At 42.2% G+C, this 12,929-nt stretch overlaps 1 protein-coding gene across 7 annotated transcripts in view; it reads left to right on the forward strand.

The window, feature by feature from the left end:
* AGTPBP1 (ATP/GTP binding carboxypeptidase 1) overlaps positions 1–12,929 on the forward strand; it is an 863,873-nt gene that overhangs the window by 281,736 nt on the left and 569,208 nt on the right. For all 7 annotated transcript variants that reach the window (XM_069229549.1, XM_069229567.1, XM_069229576.1 and 4 more), the window contains one exon: positions 8,059–8,126. In XM_069229549.1, coding sequence (XP_069085650.1) covers positions 8,059–8,126 — 68 coding nt within the window. The remainder of the gene's footprint in view (positions 1–8,058; positions 8,127–12,929) is intronic.

Raw genomic sequence — 12,929 nt, forward strand, 5'->3', positions numbered from 1 at the left:
GAAAATGGCGCTGCCCGGGACCAGGAGGGACCTGGTGGACCCTACCCAGAAGGGGAAGTCAGAGGGGGCTCTCAGCAACTTAGGGAGCCCTCAGAAGACCAGGCTGTGTGCACAGGAATCCCACAGCACGGGGACAAAGAAGGTTCAAAAGGAGGCCCACGCAGCACTACACAAAGAGATCCCACGCCGCCGGAGAACCTCTCAGAAAGCTGTGCATCGCAGGAAGGAGTTCTGGGGGGCGGAGCTGCACTGTGCATGAAGAACTTCGTGGAAGGATGCCAACAAGCCTTGGCAACTGCAAAACACGTGATGCACAGGGGTACGGTCTTGCGTGGGGAGGCAAGCTCTTACCTCCACCAAAGTTGGACAGTAGAACATCGGGACCACTTCAGTCCACCACCCGTCATTCTGGATCCACACTCTTCGTCAGTAGAGGGGACCCAAGCCACCAGTCGTTGCTGCAGAGGGGTGCCTGCTGAAGCAGGGAAGTGACTCCTTCACTTCAAGGGAGATCCCTTTGTTCTTCTGGTGCAGGCTGAAGACAGGCAGTCCTCAGAGGATGCACGACCTGGAAACAGTTTCAGTTGTTGGCAAGAGCTGAAGATACAATGTTGCAGAAGTCGTCTTTGCTTCCTTGCAGTTTGTAGAGTTCCTGTAGGGTGCAGCTGCAGTTTCTTCGGTAAGAAGGTGAAGTGAAGGATTCCTGCTGGAGTCTTGCAATCCAAATCGGAAAAACCACCCAAGAGAGAGACCCTAAATAGCCATGAAAGGGGGATTGGTCAGCTACACAGGTAAGCACCTATCAGGGGAGGGCTTTGAAGTCAGCTGCTGGCACTGGCCACTCAGATGCTCCCAGAGTTCCCTGCCAACTTGGAATCCAAGATGGCAAAACCCAGGGACCCTCTGGAGGAGCTCTGAGCACCGCCCCTGGGGTGGTGAAGGACAGAGGAGTGGTCGCTCTCTTTCCTTTGTCCAGTTTCACGCCAGAGCAGGGACTGGGGGTGCCTGAACCGGTGTAGGCTGGATTATGCAAGGAGGGCACCATCTGTTCCCTTCAAAGCATTTCCAGAGGCTCTGGGAGGCTACACCTCCCAAGCCTGTAACACCCATGTCCAGAGGTAGGGGGTGTAACATCCCTCTCCTAAAGGAAATGCTTTGTTCTGCCTTCCTGGGCTCGAGCTGCTTGAGCAACAGGAGGGCAGAGACCTGTCTTGGAGGTTGTAGCAGCTGGGGCTGCCTGGAAAACCTCAGAAGGCCGTAATGGCAGTACTGGGAGTCCTCTGAGAAGCCCCCAGAGTGCATGGAATCATACAACCAATGCTTGCAAAAGCCTTGGGGTATGATTCCAACATGTTTGATACCAAACATGACCATATTCGGAATTACCTTTGTGGAGCTGGGCATAGGTAGTGACCTTTGTCCAGTGCACATGTAAAATGGCGTCCCGCACTCACGAGGTATGAGAAAATGGTCCTGGAGGTTGTGGGTGCACCTCTGCTAGTGCAGGGGTGCCCTCACACACAGGTAATCTGCACCCTGCCTTCAGGGCTGGAAGGCCTGCTTGTATGGGTGACTTATAAGTGACCTGGTGCAGTGTAAATGGCAATAAAAAGGGTGCATGCACCTTTTCACACAGGCTGCAATGGCAGTCCTGTAGAAGTCTTTGCATGGGCTCCCTATGGGTGGCCAAAGAAATACTGCAGCATATAGGGATCCCCTGGAACCTCAGTGCCCTGGGTACCTAGGTACCATATACTAGGGACTTATAAGGGGGCACCAGTATGCCAATTACGAGTGGAATACTGTGTTAACAGTATCCGACAACCAGATTTAGAGGGAGAGAGCATAACTACTGGGGGGTCCTGATTAGGAGGATCCCAGTAGACACAGTCAAACACATTGACAAACAGGGCAAAAGTGGGAGTAACCATGCTAGAAAGAGGCTACTTTCCTACACTTCTCCCATTTTCGAACAGTGAATTAACCACAAAGACAAAATGACCGTGTGACGAAGAATGCACACGTTTACATCACAGTGCTACTGCTGCTATAGTCTGATGCACACACGTGCCACCATATATTCATGATTGTACAGATAATCACTCTTTTTTTTTTACCAATGCTGTTCTGAATTAAACATGTTTTTCCTTTGATGTTGCTTTTGCTGATTCCGTGCAGGACCAGCAAAAAAAAAAGAAAGAAAAAAAAGTATAATTATACGTTTATGTGTGCATGCACAAATGCGACCGAACGTGCCTGCTGTTTTGTGTATTTTCTATTTATTGTTTCATGATTGTGTACATTAATTGGCATGATAAAAAATAACTTAAATGTGTGCAAAGGCACTTTTCAAAAACTGAGCAGGGAGGCAGCAAATGATAGTTGCTCGGCCTGAAACAATTATGGGGAAAACAAGTAGGGACTGTAAAGGGAATGATGAATCTTATGAGTGGATGAACAGAGAGTTGGTGGGAAAACAACTGAGGTGCTTGTGGCTGGGGTTGAAGAATAAATACGATGATTGGAGAGAAACAAACGGTAAGAAAAGCACGGGGGCTAGTTGGGGGCAAGAAAACGAGGAAGGGGAGGCAAGAGCAATAGGAAGCACATTGGGCAGTATTTCAGGGGGGAAACCGTATACGAGGAAGAGATCAAGAAAACAAATGATTTCATGGAGTGCTAAAATAACAAGAAAAACATAGTTCCTTCAGTGTGAGCATCCAGTCAAACTGAGGGTAAAGAAGCTATGCTCTAGGTGATGGGCATACACAAAGACGAGGAATAAAAGCCATCAAATAGAAAGCAAGGAAATGGGAGTGACACAATCAAAACACCACTACCCATATTTAAAATATTCTCCGAATATTATGGAGGGAGATTAACAGCTAAAGGTATTGGTAATGTTTTACTGATATAGTTGGCACTCTGGTCACAAACACATTAAACCGAAAAAATAGTGCGACTGTGATATCAAACATATGATTATATAAGTTATATAAGAAACAGGACAATGAAAAAAAACAAATTCATGCCTTGTGTTTGTTGTATATTATTAACATATCTTTACCTGAAGTCAGTCGCTTCAAGCAGGGAAAGGCTAGTTATACCAAACACATAAGCTGCCCGTTCACCTGCAAGGTAGTTACATTGTCTGTTTCCCTCGGAGGAGAAAGGATGATGCAGTGGTTGCTGACTGTTCTGAAGGCACAAGCAAATTTGCTTGTACACTAATATCTGAGATGCCACTGCAGGGGCTTACAACTATATTCTGTAATTGCCCCTGGCTTAAACCTTTAGTATTAAGACTGAACGCCATGTATAATTGCAATCCTAGCCCTTTTTCTGTCCCACCTTGACTTAAGAGATGCTTTACCTTCTGGCAGTTTTAACAGATGGCCCTAAAACATTCTATACACAACAGCCTTTTCTAAATTCATTACATAGAATTCATACCCTTTAATAGTGGTATGGAATTTTATTTCAAAACAATCTATTCAGCTATGAGACAAGAAGCTGCAGAAATCTGCTGGTTCTGTAAAAATGAATCTCCTTAGGTGCTGTTTAGGCAATTAACAATTATAGAAATTCCGTATTAGCACTGAACTCTCACTGTATCGGGCTCTGGTTATGCCAAAATTCATATGATCCCAGATTTCGGATTGCAGCAAGGTGACCATTACATAATGTTTCTGATTATACCATAATCTATATATAATAGCTCCTTTTATGTCGACCTCTGAATATCCACAAGCCCCCTGTATGAACAGTTTGTGTGCGTGCATGGGCTCTATTTATGACAGTGCTCTGATCAGTGCAAAGCTGTGAATATGCCAGCCCTGCCATTAACCAGGCATCTGGTTGTAGCAGGGCAGAAATTCTGGATTTAATAAAAGACAGGGAGGCTAGGATTATACTATCTACTTTTATTGCTCGCTCACAGAACCAATAGTAGCACTTTTTTCAACTTTTTCTTCAGTCTCTAGTTTTTCTCTTGGTAATCTCAACTCTTCTTGATCCATATCTACAGCAGATCCTAGGAACCGAGTCTCTCGATACTGGATCAGGGATGATTTCTTTATGTTTATAACGAAGCCCAGATATTCCAGTAACCCTACGGTCATCTGAGTATGTTCCCTTACAACATGTTTGTTTTGAGCCACAACTAGAATGTTGTCCACATAAGTTACCAGTCTCACTCCTCTTGCTTGTAGCCAGGTCACCACCAGCCAAAGAAGCTTGGTGAAACACCAAAGGGCTGAAGAGAGACTGTAACGGAAGACTGTGGAATTGCCACAGTTTTCCCATCCATCTGAACCTGAGGAACTTCTGGTGAGGGGCCCAAATGGGTATAGTCAAGCATGCATCCTTTAGATCTAATCTTGTTAACCAGTCTCCTTTCCTTAATACATCTTTCAGCAGATGAATACCTTCCATTTTGAAATGGCTATATACTATCCACTTGTTCAGACTCATCAAATTTATTACTGGACGCACACCCTTTGTCTTTCTTTTCGACGAAGAAGATGTTGCTGACAAAACCTAAGCCCCCTTTTGTTGCCTCCCGGATTGCTCCTTTCTCGAATAGATCCTGTACCTCTTGGCTAACCATTTCGGAGTCTTTTTCGGAAGAAAATAATTTCTTGGGGAATGATTGTCTTAACCGGGGTATCTACAAACTCCAATTTGTATCCCCTGACAGTTTTAGTACCCAAGGATACCTTATCACTAATGCTCAGTTTCCACAAAACTGGGCTAATCTGCCTTCTATAGGATAGGATAGGGCTATGTGAAAAATCCTTTTGACCTCCTAGCTCCTTGCAGATCTTCGGTCTTTGAGGATAGAATCCTTCGAAGGATCCAGAAGGTACCTGTCAAAACTTCCACCTTCCCAAATAGGGTCTATAAATGGATTGTCCTCAGCCAGGGAACCGACCCCGCATTCTCCCGCCCTCACAAAAACCTTGTCTTGGAATATCATTTGAAATTTTTCTGGGACTTTTGAATCGAGCTAAATACTCCCACATATTTTGCCATATGTTTTATAAAGTAATCTCCAAAAAGATATCCTTGTGAGGAGGGACCTCCTTCCTTATTAGCCAGTTCTATTAACTTAGGGTCAATTTTAAGAAGAATATATTTTCTTCTTTCACTTGAAAAGGCCATATTGTCATTGGCCAAAAAGCAAATAGCTCTTTGCACCCACTGGCGTAATTCTTTGGGATCCACATGAGCATCATTTAAATAGGCCTCATCAGAAATTTCAGATACTTTAGTTAATGGCCCAATGATATCCAATAGGCGGTCTGGCAGGATTTTAAGCCTCTATCTAGGCCTTTTACTGGGCCTTTCCACTTTTATTAATAAATGCGACCACCTTAGCATTCAAATTGGGTGTCATAGTAATTTTACTTGGAAGAGACGGTTGTGGACATTCTGACCTCAAGCAAGATCTCACCTCCTTAGGGATTTCCCTTCTTAACCAAAAGGAAATATAATCCACTACATGTTTAGATGGAGCACATTCAGGTGAAAAGGGATGCTGAATCAAGAGGGGATCAAACATCTTGTGGCCCAGAGGATCCAGTATGCCCATATTTGATCCTGAGGCCCTAGATGCCTCCTCCGACGTTCCCATATTTGTGACCTCCAAACCCTCCGGTTCCGAATCAAACTCAGGTCAATGGAGGTCAGTTTTCAGGCTCGAATCGCTATCGCTTTCAATGGGTACGGGAACGTTTAGGCCTGCTTCTTGCCTATCCACAGTATCAGTAGTACTAACTTCAGTGTGACCATTAACAAGTGTCAAGTCAGAACCTGCAATTTAATTTTTTTTTATTTTTAGTATTATGCTCGGCTCCAAAATGTCTTTTCCTTTACAATTTTGTGGAGCAATTCGGTTATTGATCTTCTTTAAAAATGTTATCCTTTTTATCTCAGACTTCAATCTTTTTTAGTAATGATCTCATTTAAACACCCAATTAGCTGACCTAAAGCATCATTGAACATCCATTCCAGCTTTTGCTGTAGTTTCTCCTCCAGTTGGCTCTCAGACATTGTTAAAAAATATATAATTATGTATAATATATAATAGATATAGTTAGGGTAAAAATTGAATTGATCTCAGGTACTTTCTTCTAAGAGGAAGACAAATAACGAATTTTGAAGGAGTTCGTAAAGTACTTTCCTCAAATATCAAAAAGAGGAAGTGAATATTAGGAAATTAAGAAATTGCGACTACTCACTCACTAGAAGAACAGAAAAAGCGGCGAGGTGGAAGCACGTAACACCCTCGACCTCGGTTGACAGTGAGTGACAATTATTCTCTTTTGTTTACTTTACATGCTCAACACTAGCAAGCGTACATTACTAGTACACTGAAAGACATGCAGCATACGAGCTGGTGTGTCCTTTGTGAAAGCACAATGGGGCAAAGAGGTACATGTGGCTCAAAGCCGAAGCAGCCTCATTCCCGGGTTACCAGGCACTGAGCAAGGGCTTGCGGTCTCATTGCCGCCGCGCCCTCATCACAAGCCGGCAACTGAAGGTATGGACGCACAGACCATGAGGTGCAGACTTTAAATAAATATATACAACGCAGCACCAAGCCGCTCCAGCTCAGGATGAAATAAAATCAAGCACTCACAGTAAAACAGAGTACTCGGCCACCGGGACCCATCAGGGTCCTGGAACAACCACTGGCTAAAACCTTTAATTAAAAAGCGCTAAATATATACTCAACCTTCAAAATAAAGAGCAATACCATACCATCACAACCAAACAAGAATATTATACAACAAATGAGGATATCTAAGATAAATACACACAATCCAACAATATGTGCACATTAATAAGTGATAGTAGGAAAACAATAGTCAAAGGTTAGAGAGGTACTTATCTTGTGAGCAGTAGCAGCAAAAGAAGGAAGATGGCTGCTAGTTGCGGAACCTTACAGCCCTTTGGAATGTTTTAAGTTGTTACTGTTTTTGCTGCTGTGAGCGGGTAATACAAGGAGATTGCATAATGTTAGCCTCCGTGTCATGTCATAAAATCATCTTTTCTAGCTGTGCCTTAGCTACATTGGTTTCCAAAATTGTGAACATTTACAAAGCTCTACAGCACTACATTTTACATCTAGATGAGTTATGCAAGGTTTTGTCAAACTCCCCTCTGCAATCTGTGTTGCTCTCTGTCACCCCTGTGTTTCTCCCTCCCCACATTGCGCTCACCTTGTTTACTTCTTTCTGTTGCTTTCTTGCCTGTGTGCTTGTCCTCCATCTACTCCAGTTTTCTTTCTTTTGCTCATTTGCACCCCTAGAATTGCAGTAGAGAACTCCTCTTTGACTTTACAACTAGTTTGGCATTGTCAGCTAGCAGCTAAGGGGTTTGTGCAACAATAGGGAATTTGGGAATGGGTCTAAATCTTCTTGGCCAGTGCACAAAATTAAAGGAATTCCTCATCCCTGCTTTCCCCACCTGTCATACCTCATGTAGTTTTAGCCTGACTACACAAGTGCTTCTGTAATCTTGTGATTATTAAATATCTACTAAATTGCTTTTCATTCTGATTTTAATAAGCCTTGTATATTAAAGACAAACTAACTAGAGCCACAGTCTCACAAACCACTGAAAGCTATGCTCAAAACAATCTTGTCTTGGATGATTAAGGCCCTAAATTAAACATTTAGCTGTGTTGTTACTGGCATCTGTAACACTTTTACTGCAAACAGGTTTCTTCAAGCCTCCTGCCATTACAAAACATTTTCCTCATGAAATCTCACTACCGAGATTGGGTATAACTGCTGCACACCTATTTGTTCCCTCTGATTTACAGGGTTTATGTCCTGGTTATTTGAAAAGTGTTTACAGCTTGCATATTAACTCTTTTGACTCCGTCTGCGCTGTACAAGTACCACAATTGTATAATGAATAATCCAGACTTGTACTGGTATTCAGTTACCAAAATGCGATAAAACTGATTGGTACGTTTTAAAAATCTTATCTGAGCATCCATCTATCTATATTTCACTATTTAAAACCATGTCCGTTTTTGATCTACAGAGAAAACCAGAAAGGAGATGACAGCAAAGGGTTCTACAGGAATGGAAGTTATTCTCTCCTCACTAGAGGTAAACAATAGTTATTTTTCATGACTAATTATGTTTGTTAAATTATACTATGAACTAAGTAAAATGCCAGACTTTCTGTAACAGACGCCAACCTTACACAGAAATCAAGTTTAGTCTGTAATTCAATCTGTTCTCGAGTGAATGAAGTGGTTAGATAATACACACTCCCAATTGATGTATTACTAAGATTTCCCACTGGTAAACAATTCTCAAACCTGTTGTGACTTCAATGAGGCCATTAGTGCATTTTGTAGTGAACAAAAAAATACTAGAGAGATGATTTAACCTAGAGGCATATACATGCCATGCATTATTCCCATCTAGTCTCTGTGTTTTGCAACAGTTTATGACCAAAGTCCTACATCTGATAGAGACATCTAGCCACAGATTCCCCAGGGGTTGCTGTCTTCCCGTCGAATGAGGACTTCTTCTCAGACTGATGTCTGTTTGCAGGGCTACTCAAGGAGTTGGTCTCATGGTCACCATTTTCTATTGACATCCAGAATTAAGTCTCGACACATGAGGTCGAAGTCACAGAAGTTGACGACTTCACTACATTCGACCTCTTACCATTCCTTGGTTGAGGAAATGAGGTTGGAGTCTTCCCCGCATCTCCCTCCCTTTCCAGGAGATGGGGCGACTCTTGACCAGATGGGTGAATATTACACTTCCTTTCACACTGTCTTTGGTCATTCACCTCCCTCTGGTGCGCCTGTGGGTCCCAAAGAGCTGCGAAGTGCCTTGAATGTGTCTATGCCGACGGGTTCACCCTTTGCTTCAGTTAGGCCTTCAGCGTCAGTTGATGAAGCTGTTACAGCGACGATACACGGCCCTTTGGGTTTCCAACCTTCGGTGCCGGTATCCTGTCATCTGACTACAGCTATTTTGCTGGTGGTGCCCATCGAAATTAAATCATTCTCTCCGTCTGAGGTTGAAATTGACGTTTAGGAATCACTTTCTCGATGCCAGTTGACGTCGGGAATGACACCACTCATGCCCGTTATCCCTGATCTTCCTCCACAAGAGTCCCCTCAGGTTTATCCTACTGAAGGAGATGGTGGAGAGGTGGTAGTAGAGTTGGAACCTCGTAGAGAGGACAGCTGGTTAACTGGATTGGATTCTTCTCCAGTCTCAGGCTTACTTTCACCCCCTGGACTTGTTACAGAGGCGAGCTCCTCTTTTGCAGACATACTGAAGAGGGTTGCTGTAGTGTTGATCTGACTCTTCTTTCAGTGGAATTAGGTTCAGATCCCCTAATTGTTGTCCTACATCGAAGCCAAACATGGATTGAACCAGTGCTTCCTAACAGCAAAGCCATACATGATGTTTTTTAGGGGCTTGGGCTTAGCCTGATACAGGGTCTCCTGTCAACTGGGCTATATCTCATAGGCACCAACCTCCCCCTGGTAGTCTGGCTTGTCTAATAAGATATCCTACTCATCGAAGTTTGGTGGCATAGGCTGCTTTAGCTTCCCAATATTTTGAGTCTTTCCTGCATGTCCCATCTGATAGAGAGTCCAGGAGTCTAGACCTCTGTGGCAGCATATTTTCCCTCATAAGTTATGCTCTACACTCTATAAATACATATTGTGTTCTTGGACATTTCTCTCATTCATTATGGGACTTACTAGCGAACATCTTGCCTACGCTTCTGAAAGAAATCAGGAGCACTCTTACTCCTATGATTCAGGATGGCCAGCAAGCTGCTATACTAATCAGTTGCTGTGGCATGGATACCACTGACTCTGTGGGTTGAACTGTGGCTTCCTCAGTTGCACTTCGTCGCTGTTCCTGGTTACATACCTCAGCGTTTTCAGAGACTGTCCAAGCCACATTGCTAGTTCATGTCGTTTGATGGTGCCCATTTATTTGGTGCACATGGTGACTCAACTTTAAGGTGTTTTTGTGATAGTAGGGGTGGACAAGCGAATTAGATTGGTTCCTCTGTACCTTTTGGCCTAGTTCAAAACTCCTGTACTGTTTAGTATGTTATTTGTTCTTAAATATTCCACAGAACAGCCATACTTCGGCAGGGCCGTGAGGCTTTTTCAGTTATAAATCTGTTACATCCTAATTGTGGCGTCTGGTGGGTGTTCCTGCTTGGAAGGTGCTATTTCTCCTTAAACTGTTAGAGGGGTATATAGTGCCCTGGAACCCTATGGGCTTTTCATGCCTCATATTTAAGGCTACTTTCATTATTGTCATTTCTTGATGTAAAGTAATGACCTTCTGCTTCAAGTTTGTCAATAACAGTCTTTTAGAGGGTTATCACTTTTTACTACACCTGGTATAAGGTGATATCGTTTACTTTACCCTGAAGAAAAGCTTGTGATTAACAGTTGTTACCTTTATGATATATACCATATTCTAAGTGGAGTATTTGTTTGTATGCTAGTAATCATACATATGTGTATGCACAGTTGGGATTTCTTACCTTGTAGGCTATTACACATTCATTTGAGAGTACAGAGTTGCTACCTCTTCAGAGAGTTACTTTTTCTCACATGTGAGATTATGGAATTATACGAGTATCCCTCATAGGGAACTTGAAATATTAACAACTCCTTTGGAGTGTCAGTATATTGTTTAATCTCTTTTCAAAGAGGTTTCTTTATGAGGATTATACAACACTAAGCGTGTATGTTTACTAAGTCCATTTTGTACTGTCAAATAAGGTAGCTATTGATTTACACTAATTGTGGTTTACGTCTACTTTTACCTATGCTATAGTGATATCAGTTTTCTACTTTTGGTAGACTGGATTCTTTAGAACCCAGAAAGTATCTTCTTGGGGACTTTTTAAGACTTTCCTTGTTTGGTCTTTATGGTTTGTGTTAGATACCTTGTTTGGTCTTTATGGTTTGTATTAGATAGCCATCACAGTTTGGCGGATGTTCTGCACTTTGGTGTAGACATTGTTACGGAATTAACATGTTCTTTGAACATTATTCTTCTTTTTTTCATCACCTATATCAGTTTATTATGGTCCTTCATTGAGATGTATCTCTCTATACATTCTGTTCTGTCTACTGTACAGAATAATTAATATTATTGACTCTTTGAGTTGTTCTGCTCTTGGGCATTTGCATTCAAGAGTTCCTTCTTGTCAGAAGGGTTTTACCCTCTTCAGGGGTACTTCGTTTTCTTCTCTATGAATATATTTACATCTGTTGTGCTTGAAAGGGTTGTATGTTAATACCTCATCTAGGTGCAACTGTTTACATTGTTTACCTGACTCTAGTTGTTGTAGGTTGGGTTCACATTTTGAGAAGTGATGTCACAAGACAGCATATACAAAATCAGACAGATTCTTTTTATTTCTGAATCTTAAAACATTTCTGTTTTTGCGTCATTGACATCTTTTGTAGATGAGTCTTAACTATTATAAGAGTCACATACTCACCTTTGTTTGCGCCACCCTACCAAGGCCCCCTTTTTCTCACTTGCTGTTTTACTCAGTTTAAAAAATAAAATAAAATAAATACATATATTTTGCTGGTTACTACATAGGTGTTTGTTATACTACTATTTCAGTAAGTATATATATTGCGAATATCTTGAAGATGATTTTATCATCTCTGGCTACTTTTCTGGGGAACAGTATATTTATATTTTTATGTTAAATGGTTTCTATTGTTGTCTTCAATTTTTTTATTGTTTTAAAGAGGGCAATTGTATGTTTTCTCTGCAAGAGATAAACATTCTATGTATGTCTTATAGTGTACATTTGTTAGAATATACCTTTACATGGTAAGGGGTATTGTTCAGTGGCACGTCCTACTAATCTGTGTTCCAACAGAGTAGAACATGCCATTTCGGACTACATATAAGAACAAATTGATACTGTCCTACGGTCATGGGTGGTGTTCTTACCCATGTTTTCTTTGTCTTTATGATGTCATTGGTGTGGCCCTACCACAGTTTTGAGTTTTTTGCATTGGTTCACATTCCATTAAGGGAGCAAGTAGCTTGTTATTCATTTTGTTAGCTTGCCTCTAACACCGGTTGGTCATCAAATTAATATGGATTTTCTTTCTCCCATGTTTTTGAATGTTTATAGCTCATTATGAGCGGTTCCTCCAACAACTTTTACGTTGTAAAATATGTTAGGGCTCACCCACATTCTTATGAATGCCCGATCATTTTGAATTCTTCTAGACCAATTTTGTTCTGAGAACATATTTGTAATGTTTCGATCATGGGTGATGCTATATCCGTACTAATAACGTTTTTATTACTTTTTTTTTTTTATAAACTTTTTTATTAGGATTATATAACAACATGAAGCCCAACAGGTCGCAATGGCATTGCACAGACTGAGCACTGCACAAGTCTAAGGAATAAAGCAAAGACATATGGTCAAGACTCGTCATTGAAAATTTGAGACAACGCACATTACAAACTTACATTACTACATAGCAGCAGCCCCCTATCCCAAGGTCTCCATCCACTTCCCCCACACCCTATCATGCTTAGTGGGACAGACCCTTGCCTCATAAACAAGTTTTTCCTGCTGTACACACCAGTCAGCTTGCGCCACTTCGCTACTGCGGGAGCCGTCTCTGCTTTCTAGTTTGCTGCGAAGTCCCTCTTAGCAACTAAACAGGCCCTTCCGACAAAGGCCCGGTCTGCTCTGCTGGAACCCACTCCCTCAAGGACTCCCAGTAGGATTTGCACCAGGGCAACTTCCACCTCTGCCCGCAAGACTCTGGCGATCTCTGCCACCACTACCCGCCAGTAGGATGCAATGTGTGGGCAGGTCCACACCTTATGGAAGAAGTCTGCATCTGAGCCTGCGCATCA

Source organism: Pleurodeles waltl, chromosome 1_1 (assembly GCF_031143425.1).
Source record: "Pleurodeles waltl isolate 20211129_DDA chromosome 1_1, aPleWal1.hap1.20221129, whole genome shotgun sequence".
Lineage (NCBI taxonomy): Eukaryota > Metazoa > Chordata > Amphibia > Caudata > Salamandridae > Pleurodeles > Pleurodeles waltl.